This window comes from Maylandia zebra, linkage group LG18 (genome assembly GCF_041146795.1).
Source record: "Maylandia zebra isolate NMK-2024a linkage group LG18, Mzebra_GT3a, whole genome shotgun sequence".
In the NCBI taxonomy this organism is placed as follows: Eukaryota; Metazoa; Chordata; class Actinopteri; order Cichliformes; family Cichlidae; genus Maylandia; species Maylandia zebra.
Window position 1 is genome coordinate 11,292,206 of NC_135184.1, and position 24,965 is coordinate 11,317,170.

General features: G+C 37.9%; 1 protein-coding gene across 1 annotated transcript in view; it reads right to left on the reverse strand.

Moving 5' to 3' along the window:
- Positions 1-287: 287 nt before the first annotated feature.
- The window catches only part of col11a1b (collagen, type XI, alpha 1b), an 83,042-nt gene continuing 58,364 nt past the window's right edge, over positions 288-24,965 (reverse strand). Inside the window, exons 46-67 of the mRNA XM_004555290.4 lie at positions 18,418-18,525; positions 15,084-15,137; positions 14,260-14,313; positions 14,071-14,124; positions 13,752-13,805; positions 12,496-12,603; positions 12,261-12,314; positions 11,933-11,986; positions 11,509-11,562; positions 9,361-9,414; positions 6,595-6,702; positions 6,416-6,469; positions 6,090-6,143; positions 5,409-5,516; positions 5,096-5,149; positions 4,973-5,008; positions 4,833-4,886; positions 4,199-4,454; positions 3,944-4,056; positions 3,610-3,678; positions 2,996-3,229; positions 288-1,860 (exon numbers count right to left, since the gene is read on the reverse strand). Of these exons, the coding sequence (XP_004555347.1) occupies positions 1,714-1,860; positions 2,996-3,229; positions 3,610-3,678; positions 3,944-4,056; positions 4,199-4,454; positions 4,833-4,886; positions 4,973-5,008; positions 5,096-5,149; positions 5,409-5,516; positions 6,090-6,143; positions 6,416-6,469; positions 6,595-6,702; positions 9,361-9,414; positions 11,509-11,562; positions 11,933-11,986; positions 12,261-12,314; positions 12,496-12,603; positions 13,752-13,805; positions 14,071-14,124; positions 14,260-14,313; positions 15,084-15,137; positions 18,418-18,525 (1,935 nt within the window). The 3' untranslated portion in view covers positions 288-1,713. The remainder of the gene's footprint in view (positions 1,861-2,995; positions 3,230-3,609; positions 3,679-3,943; positions 4,057-4,198; positions 4,455-4,832; positions 4,887-4,972; positions 5,009-5,095; positions 5,150-5,408; positions 5,517-6,089; positions 6,144-6,415; positions 6,470-6,594; positions 6,703-9,360; positions 9,415-11,508; positions 11,563-11,932; positions 11,987-12,260; positions 12,315-12,495; positions 12,604-13,751; positions 13,806-14,070; positions 14,125-14,259; positions 14,314-15,083; positions 15,138-18,417; positions 18,526-24,965) is intronic.

Genomic DNA, 24,965 nt, shown 5'->3' on the forward strand with positions numbered 1-24,965 from the left:
GCTTTGGTCGTAGATGTGCTTTCTCTTTTTCCCATTTTTTGATAATGCATGTTGTTTTTTAGGTAAGTATTGTAACGTTTTGGTGTTTAACATTTCCTCAGTATTTACTATAGATGCCAGTGGTACAGTTAGGAAACTACTGTCATTCAATGTTGACAAGATCTCCGATTTTATGCACTGCAAAATCGTGGATTTTAGCAACACACACTGGTTGGATTAATTAATAAATTCATTTTTCTATAAATGACGTTTTATCTGTAAGTGGATCCAAATGATTGCAACATGAATTTGGCAAAGCACCAGACATTTATTTCAGTTGTACATAGGTTGTAAACATACTGCTATTACACAGGTTTCAAAGCGGTTCTGAAGTCTTTGCTATCATAGCTTTAAGCTAACGATGTGGAGAGGCAAACAGATCTTGATCAAAGTCAAATCTGAGTCAGAGAGAAAAGCTGGAAGAGATCACAGTGCCTGGGCTCGGCAGAATCAATCACATGAACCCAAACTCTTGGAACCACTAATCCTCACTAATCTTAAATTATAATGGCCAAGTTAAGGTAGTATGTAGAAGGCAGCGCAGAATCACAACAAGATCGCTACTTATTTCTTCACCCAAATAGCAACACAGACATTTTTGAGAATCCAGTTTTAATATTTTTAAATGAACAATTCAAGGCACATGAAAACATTTTGTCCATTGTTACAAAGAAAACATGAACAAGGCTTTTCTTGGAATTATTTCTTTGTAAAAGTTAGAAACCACAATCAAGTATTCAAACTTGATTATAAACAAGGCTGAAGAGCCAAATGTGTCCACATTTGTAACAGAGGCATCTAACGGAATAAATTCTGTCTTAAAGAATAAGCCATTTTTTGTAATATTTATATTCCCGTTTAATTGTTTTTAATGGCTTGGTTTCCAAACTGAGTTTTAATAAACAAAAAAAATAAAAAATGGTGTTTGTGTTGGGTGTTCCAGTTTCTTTTTAATCACATAAAAGTTCCGAAAGTTGTGTTATTTACAAAAAGATTACGTCATACTTACAAATTGCTCTTGTCAAATATAAAATAAAAAATAATTCTCATCAGATTTGTTCTTAACAGACATTAAATAGGTTTTATTCTAATGCTGTTTACCAAATATTTATTGAAAATTTCAGAGGCGGGGCACATGCAGGTTTTTAGAGTGGATTCATAAAGGAACAGTATTGTACAAATAATAATAATAATAATTACAGTTTAATCAAAAAAAAATTTGTAGCACCTTGAGTGTTTTGTGATTCTGCACAAAAGCACATCTGTGGTTGTATTCAGAGCAGCACCGGGAGCATCGAGAGAGGGAGGCGTGGTTGTAGGGGAAGGACGAGGGAGGATTGGGCTTAGGGGGAGTGGAGCCTCTCTCTGCTGCTGTAAGTGTGCCACCGTCCACCATGGCATCAAATGTCCTTTTCCTGATGTCATTCCCATTAGTAAGTTAAAGTCATGTGATTCTGGCCCTACAAGGGCGAGGAGCAGTTTCCCCTGGTCAGCGCTTTCATGACAGGGCCTGGGGGACTCTTCTTCTCCTTGTTGGAGTGGATCTTCTTGGCAACAAAAGAAAAGACAGGCTTTCGCTTCGCGGGGAGAGAAGATGAAGGTTGTCAGATCTCAGCATGTGGGTGTTAATATATACCCTCTGACCCTGTCCTTCAGCGGGGAGCAGGGGTGTGTCTAGCCAAGGAAACACACAGGTCCGACCTCAAAGCCAAACCTCTGGTTGGATTTCCCAAAGTCATTCAGCATGACGTCAATGATGGGCAACTGGTCGATGCGGGGAGTGTTGATCTCCAACACCGTCTTTGAATAGCCCTGCTTCGCCTACAAACACAAAAGGGCGCACAGGGAGGCAGATATTTTGTTAAGGTGGTTCAAGTAAAGTAAACTAACCATGTTAACCCAATTTCCTTCATGGTCAACCTTCAGGATCAATAAAGTTTTATTGAATTGAATTGAATGTTAGCGCAAGGTACTAAATAATATAACATTATTTAAAATATAGATGGTTTTGGCACACGATACTCCTGAAACAACTGACTGATTAAATAACAAACAACAAATAATAATTTCATAGCTAATTAGTCTATTAGTCAAACATTGCGAAAAAACAAACAAAAAAAAACAACCAACATCAACAAACTAGTCTTCAAGCTACCTGATAAAAACCTTATTAAATTAATGCAACTCCAAAATAGTGGAAAAAATATAGTTTAAATTGTAATAGCTAACACATTACATGTAATATTACAAAAATTCGTACCCACGTACTGAATTCTATAATTATAGTATCGATTACATCCAGTGAAACCTAAAGTGACATTTGCCTTTTAGTCTAATACATATTTATACAGTGCTTACCAAATTTAACCCAATGTAAGGTTTATGTCCCAAATTAACAATATCAGTAATTACAGAAATCAATTTTTATGCTTACGTTTTGATCAAGATGCCGAGTTAAAGTTTATTAATCTGTTTTGGTGGTTGAAAGTTATGCTATAAAAACGGTACGCTGTGAACTCTCTGATCTTTAGTTTTTGACAGATTTGTAAAATAGTTGTGTTTTTCTGTTTCTGTGACAGTGGTCTAATAAATTTGTTAATCAATGTATGCTGTAGCCTCTGACACTCCGTAGACCTCCTATACACACAGCAAAATGTGTTTCACTAAGAATTAATTCATTGGATCCAGTTAAACTGATCACCATTTTGAAACAGGCTCTCGTTTTAGTTAAAGATCAGTGCTAACTGATCCAGTTATAGCATGTATCTACTTTTAAATGCCCTCATTGAGTCTATTAACCTTGCACTTGATCTCACTCTTACTCTATTCTCCCCAGGATAAAAATTACTTAAGATTTCTCTACAGCAGTCTACATATTTGTGAGGATTAATAGGATTTCATGGGATTTAGAAAAAAAGTTTAATTACAAACTGAAAGTTAGAAAATTAGTGTTTACCGAGCAGCCGTCCATCAGCGGCCTGATGAAGGGATTATTGTCATAAGACATTTCCTCGTCGTTGGAGCCCAGGAAGCGCAGTGCCTTGTCATAGCTGTCAGCATCTATATCGTGCCAGGCCACAGACTGATGGCAAATGTAGGTGAAGTTCTGCCGAGCTGAGGAGCTTAGCAGCTTCAGGAAGGTCATCTGCACTGGGTTGATGGCGTTGTCTGCTGCATCAACGTAGCTTAACTGGGGAAACATGGAGAGAATGAAAAAATCTGAGAGAGGGAGAAAGGATGTGGTAAAAGTTGGAAAGAAGAAATATAATTATGGTAATGAGAGATGGAGTGAGGTGAGTGAAGCTGAAAAATAGTATGAGACAGGAATGAAAAAATGAAGTAACAGGAAACAAGTGGAGGAACAAAAGGAAATTGAGGAAAGGTAAAATGCAAAGCATATGAGAGGGAGATGTATAACAGGGGAAGAAAGGAGAGATGTTGGTGGGAAAGAGTAACTGTTAGCAAGACAATATGATAGAGGAGCAAAATTGAAAAACTTATCTGAAAAGGATGTGAATGTCTACTGGGAGGTAATAGAAAAGAAAATAAGAGCTGTGCGGGTTGACTCACGATTTTGCCACGCTTAAATTCACTGAACCATGAACCTGGAGACTCCTTAGGCCAGTTAGATATTCTAGCCTGCAATAAATATCACACATTAATTAAATGAATTACCAAACTAGTAAAGTGCTAGTATTGCCACTGCTGTAAACAGACATTTAACATATAACTGCAAATAGCACTAATCTTTGTCAATACCCTACTGAACAGGGCTATGTAATTATAATGTGTTATTATTATGATTATTATTATTATAATAAAGCAGATCAATTGTTGATTGACTGCGAGAAAAGGATAATATGTTGGCTTCAACTGTATATAATCAGGTGTCAATGTCACTTGCCCCTGTGGATTTCTTGTCTGGGTAGATGCAGGTTTCTCCACCTGCTGTGAAGTTACAGAACACTTTGATGGTGTCTCCTATACAGCCCTGGTTTGGATCAATCCAGTATTCACCTAAGAGAGAAACAGGGACATACATAAGGAGGTGGTATGATGAACAGCTTGAAAAAGACTGCTTAACTATGTAGAAATACACATTTTTTTCTACTATAAGTCACTTATAATATATAACTAAATGTTAAAATCTCAATTTTACCATCTGGGAAATCAGGCTGGCTAAGATGCAGGTCATTGCAGGTCCTGGCTGGGTTATCTTGGGTGCCCATTGGGAACTTCATGCGCTCAATGTCCTGTTTGAGGTTGTTGAGAGATCCAAAAACATCCTCCATTCCCTCCACGCCATCAACGCCGTAGTCTGCCAGTGGCTCATCTTCCTGCATCTCAGCTTGCCTTCTGGTCTTTCGGGAAGACTGCTGGATAGGCAGGGGCTGGATGACATCAGCAGGTGGACCCTGCAGCACAGAGGTTAAAGGTCAAGTGGAATTTTTGTAAACTACACTTTTCTGTCTAACAGTACAAAAGTCTAAAAAGTTCACAAATCACAAGGTGAAGAAATGACCTGTGGGCAACTGTTCAAAACCAAAGTACTTCATTCACAATAATAATTACAATTAAGGAGCCGGAACCATGCCATCATGTTTTATTTAGAAATTACCACAGTAATTAATAGACTAGAAAAATATTTGCTGATTAATCCCCATGATTTACTAAACCAGCAACTCACTAATTTTAGTTTGTGAAAAACTGTTTAGTAACAATCTTTATTGTTAATGTAATGTAATGTTAATGAGCATTAGGTACAATGTATAATTTAATGACAATAAACTCACAGGTGGTCCGGGTGGCCCAATCAATCCAGGGTCTCCCTTCTGACCAGTTGAACCCTGAAAACAAAAGTCATCATTGATTTATTTTATTTAAAGGAAGCCTCTTCTTTTAAAAACAATGCAGAAGAAAGATTACAACTTACAGTTGATCCTTTTGCGCCCTTTTGTCCTTGAGGACCCTGAAGGGAATTAAGGCAATATTAACAGGTGAACAACACTGAATCAAAGATGGAAAACATGTTTGTTCGGCAAGATTTGTAACTTACAGAAATTCCAGGAGGACCAGGAGGGCCAAGAGGACCCGATTGACCATTAATGCCCTGAAAATTTAAAATAAATGATGTCAATCAACATGCAGTGAATAGATGTGTAAAATAAGATATGAAGTCGTATCTATTCAACTCAAAATGTCTTGCAGTAAAGGCAGTGACAGATAATCCATTTTCATTATTGATTATTTGCAACAAAGTGGCAGTACAAGAATAATTATTAGAACACAAACAAACTGATGTTCAGTGTAACTTAACAGGCTTCACATTTACTGTATAAGCTAATATAATGACTCTATGGGATACTTACAGACTCTCCCTTGCCACCTGCAGTTCCCTGGGGTCCAGGAAGACCTCTGTCTCCCTTCTCTCCAGGTTCACCAGGAGGTCCAATTAGACCAATTAGACCTGGGTGACCCTAGAGCCAGAAGAAGAAGCCAAATCAAAATATATTAAAGGGGCACGAAATCAATTCAAAAAGAAGATATTTTTACTAATTATGTTACATCATTTTCATATCGGCAATATTTTAATGTTTGTACATTTACGACCAACAAGAAAAGTAAATATGCTAATTCATATGTGAGTTTGTTCACAATGACTGGCAAGATGGCCTTAACGCTGTCTTATTTCTGCATATAAATAATTAGTGTGTTTATTGTAGTCATCATATTTAACAATGGTGGTCTGTCTCAGCACCTGCTGGTGAGCAATGTTATGACCATCTGCTTCTGACTACTGCATGCTGGCATTAAACCAATGACCATTACGAAGATGATATTATTGGGCTTATACATATTCATTCACTGCATTAAATCACTGTGTGAAAGACTCCTCACAAATCAGAGCCTTTCTTCTTCTCACTGGGAGTGTGAACAAAGAGACAGGCCGAGATATTTGCTTACTTCGGGAGCTTCAGATAAGGTGCATAAGCAGACACAAGAAATATAAAATAAAGCAATTTGAGATTAGCATCGTAATAATGTCTTGCCTTCTCTCCCTTGTATCCAGAGTCACCTTTCATACCAGGAAGTCCAGGTGGTCCCTGTGGAGAGAGAATCAGGTTGTCAAGTCTAACTGTCAGTGTGAAATGAATTCACACTGTCTTACAATGACAGCCGACACTGGTCTCTGCATTTGTGTTTACTATTCAGTATCTTCTTTGCAGAGCTACAAAACTAACGATCACACCAAAAACTTTATTGTGTCATAACAATCCTGTTGAAAATGGCTGATTTATAAATATTATGACTAGAAAGCAGTTCATATTCCAGATATTAAAGTATTATATGGGGGCGGTGCAAGGAAATGTCTTACAATAGGACCAGGAGGGCCATCTTGACCGGAAGCACCAGAGAGTCCTTGCTCACCCTGAAAATAAGAAAAAATAGTATTTTTTATAATTAAATAAAACAATTATTAGGAGATTTGCCAGTAATACTTGCTTATAAAATGTATAATGGTGCAGAAAATGTGATTATCAAAGATCCACTCACAACAGGGCCAGGGATTCCACGAAGACCCTCAGCACCAGACTTTCCAGGGGGACCTTGGGGTCCCACAGGTCCAGTTTTCCCAACAGGTCCTTCTGCTCCAGCTTCTCCCTGTAAAACAAAGTAACATCAGTCCTTATCATCATCTTCATAAGTCATTCACGAGTAGTGTACCGTTTGAAAAGCAAACTTCTGGAGCATTGTAACAAAAAATAATTTCCCCCAGGGATCAATAAAGTATTCTGATTCTGATTCTGATTCTGTAGGCAAAAAAAAGAAAGAAAAAGAAAACAAACAAATCCATGTTAACTGTATTTAACTTTCTCATCAAATGTATAAAACAGATGGTCTTTGGATATTATGCACACTTATATACAGCCATGGGTAGCAGATCCAAACAAAACAAGAACCCACATATTTATTCTGGCAATTGTCAAAACTTTGCAGGGACCTTTGCTTTGCAATACAGGCAATAGGCTATATCATACCGTTCACGGTAATACCGGTGTAATGTTGGGCAACGATAGGAAAATGAAATATCGCGATAGAATATGGGTAAAACACGCATGCGCAGTGCCTTTGTTTACATACGCACGTGGCGGCGACGCAGAATGAGAAGAGCGAAAGTGGATCGTTGAATGAAACGGATGAACCAGAATTGGTTTGTAAAAATGCTGCAACTTCAGTGGTGTGGAACTGGTTTAGCTTTCATCCGTCAGATACACAACAAAGCACTATTTTTGGTAGAGCATGCTAGCAGGTCGTCGTTATTACCGTGTTTTTTGGAAAATACGGCACACTTAAAATCAATCCTTTGATTTTTCTGAAAATCGACAGTGCCCCTTATAATCCCATGTGCCTTATGTATGAATTCTGGTTGTGTTTACTGACCTCGAAACGATTTTATGTGGTACACGGCGCTTGAAAATCTGTCAAATGTTTCAGTATGTCTTTGCTAAGCTACGAAGCCACACCGCTTGATGGATTGTCGGAGCATTACGGCTATGGTAGACAGGTGCCTCGCGGAGTGATACGTACTGTGCTTCAACATAATATTACCGTATTGTGTGTATAACCTCTTTTTAAGTTTTGTGGATTTTATACATGGTTATGCTGAGGATATGTCGGCCAATTTCCACTGGAAATGCCTTTTCGTTAAACTGTCAACAAGGAATTTGCATTTGCACTGTTAATTTTTTATATAACTTTAATGCACTTAAAAAAGCTGCTCGTTAAAGTGAAAATACATTGATGTTTTGTTTTTTTGCACTAATAAAGTTGAGGAGTTGTAAAGTATTTTGTCTAGTGTCAATTATATCGTCAGTTATATCGTTATCGCAACTTTTCAAAAGTATATTGTGATAAATATTTTTGGTCATATCGCCCTGCTCTAACAGGCAAAATCCTGTGGTACCAACACTATATGACCTCTGTCCAACTTGATAATTAAACTAATCCTGTATCTCAAAGTCATACATTTCGATATTCTGAATGTTCTCTGCTGCAAAAGCTTAGAGTGGAGGGATTTGAGGATTTGCGACGTCAAAACAGACCAAATGTTACCAGGTCACATCTGCTGTCTCTGAGCAGGAACGACAGGTTTTTATGTATTGAAGTTCCAGAGATGTCATATTGACTAGGATGATAGGCGGAGCGGATTAGATTGTTCTGACAACTAATTAGGCCTGGATTTGACACTCAAGGATCACCACGCAGGCTTTGGCTTGTCTCCGTCAAATCAAGTGTAATCCTTTACCTCAGTGTGGATAGAATGTGCACTTTGTCCATATGTCCGTCTGTGAGTGTGTGCGTGTGTTGAAAATAAGTCAGAGATGGAGACTGACAAAAATACAAAAGAAGTGATATTTGTCATGTTTTCTGTTTGTGCAATTCTTTAAACCGTGTGATTTGTGTACAAAAAAACCCCAACACAATTTAAAACTTTCAATGATTTTTAAACTCTTTCAATCATTATCTTTGATTGTGCAGAAAATTGTGTACTTTAACAAAACAATCAAATCTGTTGACAGTCTCAGAAATAAGTTGTTGCTATTAATTTGTCTATTTGTGTGCAATTCAGCTGAAGAAAATGTTAGAGCAAAAGCTTTGAATGGATGTAGCTTGTTCTTTCCAGAATTTCTAGACATTTCTTTTTGCTGGAAAACATTTTTGCAAATATTTTAAAAATTTGGCATTTTATTTCAACATGCAAAGAAAGACATTAAGGAATTGTGACAATCTTGTTGGCTCACAGTTGCTTATGACACATCCAGCAGTTTTGGAGCAGCCTTATTACTCATGTGGAGTCCTTTTTTTACTAGCAAATCCCTTGGCTGTTTTTGGTCTCTGCCAAATTCTGACTGAAATATCTTACTCTTTAAATGGTCCACTATGTTCAGTAGCTATTCAGTAGATTTGTCTATCTGCCATGTGGTCGTGAACAATGGATTTTTTTAGCCTTTTTTAGTGAAATCAACTGAAATCATGCTAACATTTTGACATATTAACATAATCAAATTACTGTACTCAAAAAAGTTGAAAATCACTATATAAGCTGAAGGTGAAGATTAAGATGACAAATCTTTGTTCATCAGTAAGAGAAATAGCTTTCATACTTCATAGGATCAACACGTTTATTATATTCATAAGTTAGGTTAAATGCTGTAATATAGTTATAATTACCCAAACTTTTAAAAAAATTAAACAGTATATATTAACACCGTTCAAAACACGATTATAATTTACAAAATCCTACTTTCTCTAACTTACCTTAGATCCCTTTTCTCCTTGTCTGCCTGCCTGACCTGCTGGTCCAGCGGGTCCCTGGGAAAAACAAAGTTTAAACAATATGAGGATTTTGTAAGCACATACTTGGAAAACAAATCATTGTAAAACCTGCTAAAAAGCACACACCAACTGACTTTGTCCCTAAAAGTAAAATGATCAAACATTTGCAAAACACACAGCAGTTTCATATACATACTAATTATTTATCTGAAGCATGCTCTGACCTTGAGTTACGCAGTACCAGGCAACATCATTGCAAGAAAATTGTCCTACATTCCAAACATACTGAGATAAAAATGCACCAGCATTTTCACCAAACAGCCTCTGGTCAAAACCTTGTAAGTGGGCTGACATTTGCCATTACAACCCATAATCAAATAGACCAAACAAAAGCCACCAGTCCTCAATGTAGGTTACAAGCACTGGCAACTGCGTATGTGCATTAGTGAATGTGTGTCTGACTGTGTGGATGCGGCCATGTGTGTGTGTGCACCCGTGCGTATGTGTGCTAATGTAGGCAAGCAGCCACATGCATCATTGAGCACCGAACCTGAGTCAATTTCGAGGAGATATTGGGCAAGAAACTAACGCAGAATTACCTTGGAGAAGGATGAAAAATCATATCGCTAAGTCTATTAATATGGACATGCAACTGGGGTCTAATTTGTTCTCCAGCCTCTGCCACCACCAAACTACCCCTTTGAATACAAATTCTCTGGATAAAAAATGTTTACCAGGCCAACGTTTTTAAAATGCACGCGCATCCATTTTATCCCAAGACACAGAATCGCATCTAAAACATCCAAACTACTGCGCCTGATGCCTAACGAATAACATTTCTAGCAGTAAAGCACCACCACCACAGGTAGATATAGTTTTTGGAACCCTCAATCTCAGATAATGCTGCAATATCTATCCAGTGATCATTTTTCTGTCCAAGAACCCACAGGGCTGTACAATATCTCCACACAAGCCCTTTGTTGCTGATAGGACTGAGAAATGAATGTGTTTAAGCCATATCAGAGCTTTTTAATCACAATTCCTGCAGTCAAAATACTGCTCAAAAAAAGAGTACAGAAAAATGGCACTGAGATATGTTTCTCCCCTGTGACAATATCAGACTGCTCATTTTAAAGCAAAAGTTATTCCTCGAGGTCCTTAGCTGTAGATATAAATATACTTTTTTCTGCCACTAATCTGTGCCAGTGGTGATGCTGGCATTCAATTAGTCCTGACTTGGTGCCTTTTTCAGAACCACCTAACAAATATTATGTAACATTACTATGAAACACTCTGGAAATTTCCATAAAAGCAAGTGCTATCTCCTAATCATTGGTATATTTTGTCCTACAGCCCATCTCGTAGGCACTGAGGTCAGTTGTTACAGCTTTGAGGGAGTCAATTTTGTGGTGCCACAATATTTTTATGCCAAATCCTCTATCATATGAGTTTTGGCGTTTTTTCTGTATCATTATAGGGTCTGTACCTTACAATATAAAGTACCTTGTGATTTGGTGCTTTATAAATAAAATTGAATTGGAAATGTGTGGAATCGGTGCTTGATTGGGCATATTCACTGGCACCACACTGCTGGCAAAAAACCAAACAAAAAACCCCAAAGAACTTGAAATATGAAAGTGTCCTTCTCTCTTGTCACACTGTGGCAGCTTTTAATATGGTACATTAACAACATGCTTTATTGATAATTGTAAAACATTATTACCGTAATTGAAAGGCATCATAAAAAAAGCAGCCCAAGTGAAATGAAATAATCTCAGCTGAATTCTGGTGTGAATGAAAGGGTGCAGAGTGCCTGAAATTATAGTGACAAGTTCATTTACTGACATTAGCAGCAGCAGCAGTCCTACTCTTTCACTCTTGCTGCCAGTCAAATTCACAATACGCCAATACTGTCCTGCAGTATGACTGCTCATGGAAATTACTGGTTACTCTAGGATTTAACTAACGGAACAAATTTCCTGTGAAACCATGGATCAATTAAAGACCCGAGTATGTGATCATAAATATGTATCACCGTGCCGTGGATAGTAAAGTAGCACTAAGCATGTTAAGAATGCTGTGCCTCGAATCAAAGTATCATCGCATGCATCATTTTTGAAATGTACTCACCCTTTTGCCAGGAGGTCCTGGTACTCCAGCTTCACCAGATGGACCTGGAGGGCCCTAAAGTAGAATAGACAGAACACTTAACTCCACTTCATAAAAATGGAGGGTGATGTTACATAATGAGATATCTCTACATCTGTAAAAAGAGATACCCAGTTTTAAAGGATGGATATGAAACAGTTTTTTGGTCTCTTTTACACTCACTTCACTGTGTTATTACTAGAGCTTCCTCATTGTAAACTGTATATATTACAGCAGAAGTAAATTGAAATTGTTTGTAATAGACACTATTAGAAATTTTATCTTCATTTTTCCATTACTGTTATTTTTAATGTTAAACTCTAAGAAAGACTGCGACTAACTAATGAAAGAGTAAATCCTGCTCCGTTCTCTCACATTTACAGTAATATGATAATGTTGGACTTACTGGCTGCCCAGCCTCTCCATCATCTCCTCTGTCTCCAGGCAAACCATCCAGACCCTAAACAAAATACACAAATGAGGCAGACAAAACACCATTAATCAATTATAGTCCTGAGACACAATATTATAATATCAAAAAGAATTTTCACAGATAAAAAGAAAAGGTAAAGTTATAATACTGAAAAACTGATCATATTTTCTTTGTTTTCGAGTTAACTGACAATCATTAAAATCCACTAACTCATAGCCATAATTATTATGATGCATATACATCAAATTCTGTGATACTGCAAACATGAAGCCACTGATTGAGGGATAAATGCAGCACTTACAGCAGCACCAGGCTCACCAGGGGGGCCAGGGTCTCCTGGGAAGCCGACAGGACCCTGCAGACACATCGAGGCATTGAAAAAAGTGAGCTTGCTTCACATATTTGACATTGTGTCAACAACAGCTGTGGCAGAAGAAAGCTCGACTGAGAAATATGACACAATGACGCTGTCGCTGGCAGCTCTAATAGTGCATCAGTCATGGATGCGTGTATGTGTTTTTGTGCAGCTGACATACAGGGTTACCCTTGGGACCATCATCTCCAGGGGGTCCACGTGCACCGGCGGGTCCAGCAGCTCCTGGGGGCCCAGTTTCTCCCTTCTCACCCGTCTCTCCTTTCGGGCCCTAAGGAAATATAAATCAATGTCTTGTCACCATGAAGACCACATAAGAGCCATCCATACTACTTTGACAATAGGATACTAAATATGGAACAAGTCAAACATGTTATTAAAGCTGTCACTCCAACTACCATCAAAACTTTCACAAAACTGCCCAGAAGAGGAGAAAACTGAAAAAAAGCCCAACTGACTGAACTTTGAGCATCTATTTCAAATGAAAATTTCTATTTTATCCAGCAGATGATAAAGCAAATTAGTCCAGCATAGTGTCTGACTGTAGTAATAGCAATCTTTAAGCATTGGCTATGACTCAGAGCAGCAGTTGAAGCATAATTACAAGCCCAGAATCATTAACTGGTCCACTAGAGCTGAGCAATGCTGGAGCAAATGCCAGCATGGCATCTTTAAAGTTGACCTCATTGTGACGTGCAGCGCTGGAGTCTATCTGTCACTGTACACAGAAGCGAGGCAGCAACCGGATACGTCAATACATCCTGACAGACTCAAGGTGAGGTGTCCCTTGCTTTACAGAAGCAGTGGCTTAGTCTGGATTGATGGCAAAGCTCTGATCTAAGATGTTCGGGATGACTACTGTGAAAACTTTTCCTTTTTTATACCGTAAGAAAGGAAAGCTGAGACCTTGTTTGCGGGCGAACACAAGGTGCTGCATCATAGAACACATTTTATGCATATTATGTAAATGAAATCGCCATAAAAATGTAATCAACAAATGTCATACTTTTGTCACAGAACATAAGATATTCAGAATTTTACCCTTATTGCAGCCTAGCATGTGATGGTAGATGAATGACACAATCAAGGGTGGAGCGTAGCAAATACGGCTGAGCTAATTATCTGCTTAAAAGCCCTCAGGTTGCTAGCATATCTACACATTGAACTAGATTAATCAGAGGTAAAAAATACTTAGAGGGACCGTAGAACAGCTGACAGCTGAAGTGTCATCTAATTACACAACTTAATTAGCTGTGCTAAGCAATATTTATAGGTTGATTGTTAAAACAGTCCCAGTTGCACAAGAACGCAGAGTGCTAGACTGTGTGGCAATCTCTGTTTAGATGTGTATAAGTAGTCAGTTCTCATGGCTTTGATGTTAAAAACGCTGTCTAGATTGAAACAAGAAAGAGCACTTACTCCGATACCAGGCTCCCCAGGTGGTCCTGGGTTGCCAGCCTCGCCGGTTTCTCCCTGTGATGTCACAGTGATATGTGAATTAGTTTGTGAAAAGTTTATTATCACACTGACATCAAACAGTCCAGCTTTATCAGCTAATTAGCGTATCAACTGACAACTCAGTGTTTTTTCAGTTTGTGTTTTAATAGCAGTGTCCTTGAGAAGTGGAAAGAGAAACGGCAAATATAACGAACATAATTTCAGGCAAAACTTACCAAAGAAAAAGATAGAATTTTATTTCTAGGAGCTGAAAAAGATATGAGCAATATTTGGTTCTTACCTTTTCACCCACACCTCCCATTGTACCAATACTCCCAGGAGGACCTTGTGCACCCTGCAGATAAATCACAGAGACAGCAGTGAGTACAAGAATCTTATGAAAAGAAATTGTTTAACAAGCTGTAATTTTTAAAAAAGCTAACTGTAACTGAAGCCTAATGGAGGACAAAGAAAACAAATATCAACTTACACTGGCTCCACCGGAACCCTGAGGACCTCTGGGGCCAGGAGGACCAGGTGGACCCTGTCAAAAGGCGAGGAGAGAGCGTATGTCCTTTATTAGGTAAACTTGGGGCATACGACTGCTGTTCAAACCTTTTGTTGGTGAGAGGCAACCAATCAGAAGAAAGAAAGAGTGTCCCAAGAGAAGGGCATTAAAACGCGTTGTTTCAAAAAGAGTATGAAGTGAGAGGCAGCACTGAGGTAAAAGCTACTCTCGGAGAATTAACATAAAAAATATGGAGTTCAAAATAAGGATAAACGGCCCCCTTCAGCGATCACTTCTTCACTCTAACACATTGTTTTCTTCTTTTATAGGATGTAACTTTAATAATAGCATTGTCATAGCTGCTGTCTTACTTGCAGATGCAGTAGCAACAACATCAACAGACATGTCAGACCCACTATTGTAGTTTACCACATTTTTTATTGTGCCTTGTCAGTGTCAGACACAGACAGGGAGAGAAAAAACTAAGCTGCTCTGCATCTGTGTTTATCGTGTGTAAGTGCTGGTGTGAGATTAAAACAGCCCTTCATGCAAAAGCTTGTTTGTTCTGACTCTTAAAAGAGTGAACAAATAATACATGATAAAACACGATGCAAAACACAGTGCACAGAAACAGACCACACGCAAATTTAAATATTTGGAATGCTTATGTTCGGTTCTTTTACATATGCTATGCAGCTGGTGGAGCCGCCAGACTCAGCTCCAAGCCAGAACTTCTAAACAATCAGCACAATTTCTCACTTCACTGGCTTATTCGTGAAAACAATACGAAAGAGAGCTGCACTCACCATTGGTCCGACGTCTCCATTCTCTCCCTTCTCACCAGGAGGGCCGGGCAAACCCTGGAAAGCAGACAAATTTTTCAAAACTCAGAGAAAAGGTCATGCGAGGCAGCACTCGAGACAAAACTGCACATTCGAAAATCCACTAACGTAAAGACACATACAATTTTGCTGCTCATTAACAGGTACTTTCAGATGATGTGTATTGAATAGTGGGGTTGTAGTGTGCAACGCAATGGAGAATGCATTAATACAAGCAGAACCCCAGCGAGTAAACACACAATTAGTCAAAAAGGACACCTATTGTAATTAAAGGGTATTGGAGGCTTGGGTATAATCAGCCTGTGTAAATTGCAGGGTGGAAACGCCATCCATCTACGTCCACAGGAAAGTGGAAACAAAGGGGACAGCCGAGGCGATGCGTATTATCCAGCTCTGGGATTCAATCATGCTTGACTGAAACAGTATGAATACACCTTGGGAAGGAGGATCTTTAACAGAAATGAAGAAGCTCTCACTTGCTGTTGTAGCTTATTGTGTATTGGCATAATTATGGATATTATGTGTTGTGTTGGTTTAACTCCGGTGATGGAGCATGCATAATCATAAGGTGGGTGGAAAGCAGCGGTAATGATAAGTTACTCTAAAATGAAAATGACATGCATATCGATCACTGCAAAAACATACGTGTAGTTTCAGTCCATTTTGTTGATTTACTGTACCTTTGTAATGACAGGAAAGGCTTATTTATTACAGAGCGTGACTGGGATTTAGACATGGTAATAAAGCACAAGAGTTGTACAAATGGGAAAATAAATCAAGCATCAAACAATTCCATGTCTAATGCTTTGAAGTGACAGGCGTCGATCAATATCGGACTTTCAGGCTTGTTTCTAAACTGTATATTCGAACTGATATCAAAATAGGTGCCCGGATTGAATTAACAAGCATCATTCAAACACATGTAATCAATAAATATTTACTTATGACTGCCATTTCCTTTTATTTTCCACACTAGCCCTGAGCTATGAGCACACTCTGGTATAATCAAATCTGATATTTACTCTCCTCTATGTTCCCATCTTAACCTCTTAATCTGAAGATTTCTTGCGCTCAGTGAGGACTCCAATATTCCACGGCAAACATGGCCCCAAATGATGGAGGGCTTTCAGACTGGAGCCATTCATTCCCCATAGTCAAAAATCATTAATGCTACAGATAATTGCATTGAAGAGCTGAGCTCGCAGCAGCTGCTGCCATCTATTGAAGGGCAGTTTAGCCAAACATAATTAAAAGAGTTGAGATCGAGTGCATTATGCCCAATTAAAAGCCAATTGCACTTAATAACAACGTTATCTGGCCCTATTGACCAGCAGGGTTTTGCTCTAATTTCATCCTCGGTGAGTCCTTGGATAATTGACTTTGAGATATTCTAAAGTGTGCCGTTTCTTTATTCTTTGCCACCAAAGCAAGTTCCCAAAACTTCGGTTCACTGGGTTAAATGAGCGAACGCTTGACCCCTTCGCTCTTCCTTTGACTCTGTGGAGTTCTGAGTAAGGGAGGACTGAATAGAGCAGTGCAACAGTAACATGAACACTCTTGATCTTACAAACTCTCAGTTATGTATGGGAAAAACTTCTTCACTTTTAAGTTTACTTGTTATGGTCAAATGTAATTAGGGCTCTTTTGCCTCAGCGACAAACAGCTTTGGCTTCATCTACAGCTACAACACTAACAAGAACAAGTTTTTTTTTAAAAAAGAATTTAATGCACAACAACCAATAGTGAAGGATTACTATATCCTTGATTACTATACTATTTCATATTTGTATGATGTTTTATAGGTGACATGCTGATATTTTTACCTGCTATTTTGCTATAAGGGCTTATAACCGTGGTGCTATTTGTGAGACTTGCTGTTGGTAATTTAATAAATAAGAAGTGCATGCTTGGAGACGAATGCCTTCAAAATGATCAGGTTTGTTATGTTTTTCTCGCGATGTTTAGTTATAACTAGCTTGATGGTTCCCTTGAAGTTTTCCACTAAGAAGATAAGGTAACCTTAATGCTAACCTTCTGAATAAACCAAATTAGCCTAAACTAAACTATCCACATGTGCAATATCCAAATAAATTGAGCTAACATTAATCACTTCTGATCATATCAAACCAAATAATGGTGCTATTTGTTGGTTGTGCTTTAAATTTAAAATAGAAGTAGACATAGGTAAACGTGCATGGAGGTGGAACCAAAAATGAAGGTTACTTATTGACAAAAGCCCTAAAATATTACTGTCATGTATAAGTATATTTAATATGCCAGTCCAGTTTTATAAAGCAATTTTCAGACACACCAGTAATTTGTAAGGTCACTTGTTATATATGCAAAACAAGAAGTGTGTCAATTCAAACTCATTTTACATTGTGAGCCACATTTTGGCTACTTTCATCTTAAGCGGGCCAGACCAGTGACACTACATAATAAAAGTTCTGGTAGTTCATTGTTCACTGTGTCCCATAATTATAAAATATAAAGTTTACAGTCAATAAGTGAAAATTGTCTTTTTTTCTCTATGAACCCACTGCAAAAAACATCCATACTGTCCAATTAGCTGGACTGGTGTGTTTGCTGGGCTGCATCTGTCCCCGGGCCTTATGTTTAACCCCCTGGTCTAAGTCCTACAACACCCCTGACATTCTCATTGAAAGCAAATTGCTGTCCTTTTTTTCTGAATCTTCTAAGGACCAAATATTTTATCTTTACTGTAATATGCCCATTAAAAAAACATCTGCAAAAGATAAATGGATTTACCGTACATTGATTTAAATACTTGGTCAAATACCACAGCAGCTGGTCTCTTACTTAGACCTGAGAGTACTAGAGGGGAGCGGTTTACTACATGATAATAATGTAGCCTGAGTGGAAAAACCAATGGCAGTCTCTCCTCCACCACTAATGTTGCGGCAAAATGCCAAATGCAAAAATGTTCACAATGGTGATGGATTTTTTAGCACAGTCTATGCTAAGAAAAGTCCTTGAAGGGGAAAAAGCATTATTTGCCCAGGAGCAATACAAAGTGCTATTAGGAGTCAAGGCTGCATTAATAAATTATGCTTTGTTTTGATGTAATGTAAATGATGTAAGGAGAGATGAAATGTTGTCGGTTTTAGGGGTGTGGAAGAAGTCATTCTGCTCTGGATGGCTTTGACAAGGGAAAGAAATGAACATACCTATGAGGCACTGTTCAACGTGACCTGGTTGTCATGCGTTTAGAGAACGAGAGTTAGACAGTCAAAATATAGATATAAAAGTTTCAGATTTCCTCAGATTTTGGGAATACCTGCAGTCCAATGGGTCCGGGTAAACCTGGGAATCCTCTTGGTCCTTCATCTCCTTTCTGACCAAACATACCCTGCTGTCCTCTCGGTCCAGCTTCACCATCACTGCCCTGTTAGAGGTTAAAGTGCAAGACATGCAAACACCTTTACTCTCACTCCCACTGACCAAGTGCAATTCTACAATCATTAACTGGGATTTTTTTCTCATTCTTCTAATCAATTTCATGGTTACAGAGTATATCCAAGCTCAGACGGGAGATGGTGGGTCGATACGCACATTCAATCACAGATTAGGATGGACAGTTACAGTACTTGAATGGTTTTTTGAAGGACATTTTACTGCAGTTTTATCAATCCATCAATGCTGAGAACCAACATATTGTTCCCCAGGGTTCTTGGAGTGATTAGAATGCACCCATGACAGGTCAACGGTCTATCTCACTTCACTCACAGACTATTTAAAATGCACAGTCAACCAACATGTGGAAGTTTGATTGTTTGGTTTTTCAGAGGACTGTGTGAGGAGGAAAATTAAACTTGCGACAGGAATGGACCAGAGAGAGACAACAGTTCTAAACACTGATACATTGTGCTGCTCGTCTACCAGGGGAGCAGCCATCCTACCAAAGCTTCTCATCAGGGAATGCAGGATGGAGTACAGTATAGCCAAAGGGTTATGGTAAACAGCGTATGTGAAAGATGCTGACTTCATCTCTGAAGCCAGAGGTGCACAGAGCTACGGAGGATGGAAATAAGAGACTGTGGGGAAAGAGTGAAGTGCTGACAGACTGGGAGTTTTCAGTTCAAACGCATGTCAGCACTTGAAAGTGCTTGAGGAGCTCTTACTGAGCCCTGGGACATGTAGGACGCTTCAGGCTATGGTACTGAATGCAGAACAGTTTAGAAGGAAATATTAGGTGATTACAAGGAGGTGGACTAAAGTTAAAGTGACTTCAAGAAAAAAAAAAGTCACAAATCTAACTGTTTGAACATCTCCTTGGGGAGACTAGAAAAGAATTGTGTCTCTATGTCGAGTGCTTGACCTCAACTGCTACATAATTTGTTATTCATTGTAACACTGCATGCACAGCCTGCAACCTCCGTATATGTGTTGGCACCATCCGTGCCCTTGAATCAGAGCAATAGAGGCTTTTGCTGGAAGAAACTATCCGGACCTGCCAAAACAGATAGAAAACGCAATAACAGCTCACCATCTAAGTATGAAGCTTACTTCTTGTGTCACGTGAAAACAGTCCAACACTGGTGAATTTCTTATGTCAATTCATCATAAGCAATGAAACAAATGGCAATTTTTGGGTACAATTGTACTTAATACAAGTATAAAAACAAGTATAAACCTTTACTGAATACTATATTATGTTGAAACTCTCCACTTTTCCTTCCAGTTAAACAGAAAAACTGGGCTGTAAAAATAAAAAAGGTCTGCAGAGACACTTTAAGTACTGTCCATCTTTTACCTTGGATTGACCTTCATCTAGTCTTAATTAATTAGTATATAAATAAAGTTTTATTTGAAGTGTAATTTATGAAAAGAAATGCAAAAGCTAACTATGAACTGTAACAGTATGTTTAGCATAACTTACATACTGCTCTCTGCTCTCTGAATTAAAGATCTCAGTCAGAAACAACTTGAAATTTTCAGTTCACACTGAAGTCCTAATTAGAAAAATGCTTTGGTAGGACTTTAATCAGCACAAGTCGGTGCATAATTACGTGCTCTAAAACTGCTAGCTGAGAGCATTTATATTTTTAAGACTCCGTACTAATTTTTGCATGGATCTGTTTAAATGTAAAAAGTGTAGCTGGTGCAATTGAATGAGATATGAATCAGCATACACTCTAAAAAATATTCGTTGTGTTTGTCGGTAGAACTTAACAAAAAAGCATTTTTCTGCTAAAAAAAGTAAGTTGCCTACATGTACACGTTTCAGTGAGTTGAATAATCAATGTTAGAAGTCAGTGCAACACAAAAATTAAAAAACAGCTCCTTAACTTAAATGTTTGAGTATATTGAATAAAATACTTTTGTCATCAATCAACAACAGAAAATATTAAGTTTGTGTAACATGTAAAAATGAGTTTCAACATCCTTCCTGTTTGAATTGAGACCATTCAGACAGACAAGGGCAACCCCGTAGCATATGTTCGTATCGTGCGCAACAGTTTCTGGATTCTTGTGGCTTCGTGGGAGAAGAGGTGTGTTTGCCCTCGACTGTGTTCGGTGAGTTAAGTAAGTACTGAATTCTAAATAGATGAATTACAAGTTATATTTGTACACTCTAAAATGTCATATTTAAAAAAAACTGAAATTTGATGGTTTTAATCGTAATTTAGCAGAGTATAGTTGTTGTTGTTTTTTTAAGTTTAGCTAGCCGTTTCTTTTAGCTAGCAAACGTTCCTCACAAATAAAAGAGTACAGATACAATTAAAACATGTCACTTGTCAGGGTACATTTGGTTAGCTGATAGACTATGTCGACAGCAGAGCATGTTCAATTTGAACCCGTATATGTTCAAATTAACCGGTCAGTAGCTGCCTGCATTTTTATCATGGTGTCAGAGTAAATTCGTGTTTCCACAAGATGGTCTCGGGTGAGGTAACTAATTACTGACAGAGTAAAATGTGGTGAATTTATCCCTGACTAAAAGTATTTCTATCAATTGTGTTGATGTTCTAAGCTCGACTGGGAATTCTGCCTGAGATTAAAGTTGGTTGACCTAGCAAAAAAAACCCAAAAAACAATATTGTGTGTGTGTGTGTGTGTGTGCGTGTGCATACGACTTGCATTTGCTTTCTGTAATTGTAAGCATAATGTAAAGTGTGGGATTGTGGCATGTCCACAGTGGTATTTAAATAGTTTAAAAGAAATTTCTCTTGCACATTTGGATTTGACACCTTATTACAAGTTTAAACTGCAGTCTGTAGATGTCAATTTTAAAATTCAATTTTGTTCAGTCTTTATGATTAATCTTTTTCAGTATTGCATTGTAGTGTTTTAGAGAAGGTTTTATACTTAAAATAGCTTGTTAACTCAAAAGCTTCAATAATTCTTTGCATTACAAAAGGTTGCAGTAAATTTCAAAATGCATTGGACTTGCAAAATTTGCAAGTTTGAAACATCAAGAAGGAATGAGCTCTTAAAGCATTACAGGCTTAAACATAGCCATGGTGGACTGTTTATGCCTTGCCTGTACTGGGATTGTAACTGCTCATTTGAACATATGCTTCTCATAGGAACCGAAAACACACTCCTCACTCATTGGATGACTTCAAGCCTGAGCTGATACAGCGGTGTGTCAGTCGTTTGAATGCAGGAGATGATCCTCTTGAGGAACATAATGAAAATCCATTGTGTGAAGATGTAGCAAATGAAGAGGATGAAGAAATTGGGGAATTGCCTAATTTAATTGAGAAACATTTAGCCCACCTACTACTAAAACTGGAAAGTATATATAATGTACCTCGCAGGTGTATTGATGAATTAGTTGTTACAGTTACAGTTATAGTTCATGTCATTCTCTGATTCAGGTCCTATTCATCAAAAGCACAATTGTGCTGTTGATGAAATTTAGGTTACATTTACTTTTAGTCACTTTATCCTATTGCTAGGCCAGTGTGTAACAGTTTAAATTGAAGTTACAAAGATTAAATCTTTATTTCTTTTAAAAACATATTTAAAATCAATATTTGGCACAATGCAAGTCACATAAATGTAATAGTTTTGACTTTTCACCTAATAAACTGTAAGTTTAAGTTTTGTTTTGCTTTTTTTATTCTCCAGAGTTCGGTGGAAATGAAGAGAGAGGTCGCAATCCGTTGCCTGAAGGTGTATCTGAAAGAGAAGGAAGAGGATCTCTTCAGAGAACAGCTGGTAGGTGAATCTCGCATTCTTTTGTGTTTTATTTTTAAATGGCACATAAAATGCTGACATGTTTCCATTTAAACTACCTACTTGCCAGGATGGTGAACAACAGTTCCCAGAAGAAGTGGTAAAGATTGTAGTCACCAGACGTGCAGCAGTGTCTCTCAAAGCTGTCGCTAAAATTGTGATTGAAGGAACAGCAGTCCTGGAAGACCTTGATGTGCCCAGAGTGTGTGCCTTAATGATGGGGCTTATATACACTCTCAATCTGAGCTACCCAAAACAAGTAAAGAACACTAGAGGTATTTCTGGAACTTGATGGGCTTAAACCAGTCCACGGGTAATGTCTGTTAAGTGCAAACTTCTGTCATGAAAAGAATGTGAATTGGACTGTAGTATTCCGATGTGCCTCTTACGTTTTTGTATGCAGTCCCAGATGAGTGTAGTTTTGAGAAAAGTTTGTAATACATATAATCTTAGCTTTGGATTGTTCTGTTGTTGAACATTAAAATCTTTTGTCATTTCCTTGATTCTGCGACAAGTTGAACAAGTTGATACCAATTTATGTTAATGTTAATGTACATGAAGTACTTTTTTTTTTAGTCATTTATAATTAAAGGGCTGCTGTAATGTTTCATTTATGTTGTATTGACACAGAAGTGTATTACTTTGAAAATGTTTTGTAATAAAATAATCAATTGGAATAAGTGAAATGGCTTTGTGTGATTTTTAGAAAAGCTACTATAGAAACCTAAACTAATTGGCATGGATAATTGTGAGTAGGATATATGTAAAAAAGTTCGTTGGTGTAACTCAACTAATGTAATTTCTCAACTTAATTTTACCAGAAATTTTAAATTAATATTAGGTTGAATAAACTTAATTATGCTTGTGGAGGTCAAGGTAAATCATGTTGGTTTGTTAAACAAGTTGAGTTAGCCAAACCTAAAAATTACTTGCTGAATTTACTTAATAATATGCAAAATTTGTAACTTAAAAAGCTGAGTGGAAATTGTTACCTTACTTTTTTAAGTTGAGGCAACAAAATATTTTTTAGAGTGTAGTTACTTGTGGTTGTGCTTAGATCTGCAGGCACCAAACGCATGCTCGGGGAGGTGTAATTTATGACATACCTGAAATGGATCTCGCAAAATTTATGTTTAGATTGTTCATGAAATAAATCTAAGTGGCTCTTGTGGGGTTTTTGTTTTCCTTACATTATGTTAGAAATAAGCTTTTTCATATCTTAAAAATGTGTTGTCCTCTCAAAAGTGACATTTCCAAGATTGCTCTTGTCAACTTCATTTTTTTGTCTTCTTATAAGCCGCTGCTAAACAAGAGCACATTTGTAGGACAGGATGTTCACCACATCCTGATGAAGATCAATACTGCTTTGCCATAGACTGTTTCATTACGAATGCTTGACCTCAGTTGCATCTTGAAGACAACAGCACCAGTGACTGAGCTGCTGTAAATCTTGTTAAGCCTTAGCAGAGAAGGAAATTGGATCGTTCATTTTGCCAGCATACACTGGCATTTTTCCAGGATTGAAAAGTGGGGTACATAGTGTAGCCACAAGTGATAACAGCATTCAGACATGCAATAATAAAAACAGAGCAGACGATGTTAAAACTACACAGCACGAGTCAGGACTCAGTTATGAAGATATGAATACACATGAGCAGACTGACTCACCAGGACAAACAACTGTTAAATAATTTGTTATGCAGCTCGGGAGCACTACCTGCTCACGGCAATCCGTCTCACTAGGTCTATTCTAGCCCCCACAGAGCCCTGCAGATGCTGGATTTGTGCTAGAATGGTTGTTAAGGCCTGATAATTTACAGCAATGAGCTGTTAGTTGCCCTCGGGCCATCAGCTATTGTAGAAACAGGACTTTCCCTGTTGTGTTAATGAGATGGAAGAGTAGAGGATGTTCTGCACCGTACAAGGCAGTATTCTCAGCTAGGTCTGGTGCCATAGAACTCAATATAAGGAAATGACTGGTGCACTGACTGGCACATTATTGCTGTGTGCAAGCCTGTTTTGTAAACGCAAGGTCACAAGCGTAATGCTTTGCATGAGTTTCCAGGATAACAAATACCAAATTTGTAATTGCATTTTAATTGATGGGGGATAAAAGCTGTCTTTTATGAAAAAGTCTTTTTGGTACCCCGATTCTAATACAGGACTAAAAGTTGTAATTAAAAGGAAATTTGTGCAGCATTACAATGATAAAAGGATGGGGAATATTAAAATGAACAGGGACTGCAGCCAAAGGTTTTTGGACTGCAGAGGCAAGAGTAAAAAAAATAATAGTGCTTGCATAATATGGCCCTGACCTGCCTGAACAGTTGTTAATTTCTGTCCATCTGGGAAATGAAATATTGTTTATTAAACCAAGGGTCTCCAAGCAAGCACAATTATGACTCAAGTGTCCAGTTTTTAAATATATCTAAACACTTAAACAACCCATTTAACTGATTATCATACAATCGGCAAAAAATGGTTAAGCAAAAACCTGCATAGAGTAACTTTTGCTCATATCAGAGTGTTGCTGATGATGAATCAATAAAAAGGTGTCGTCCTTCAAAACGAGACACGATTCAATGGCACGTCATTATTGGACTGCAGGTCTGGAGATAACAAGTTTCAGCCGGCAGCCTT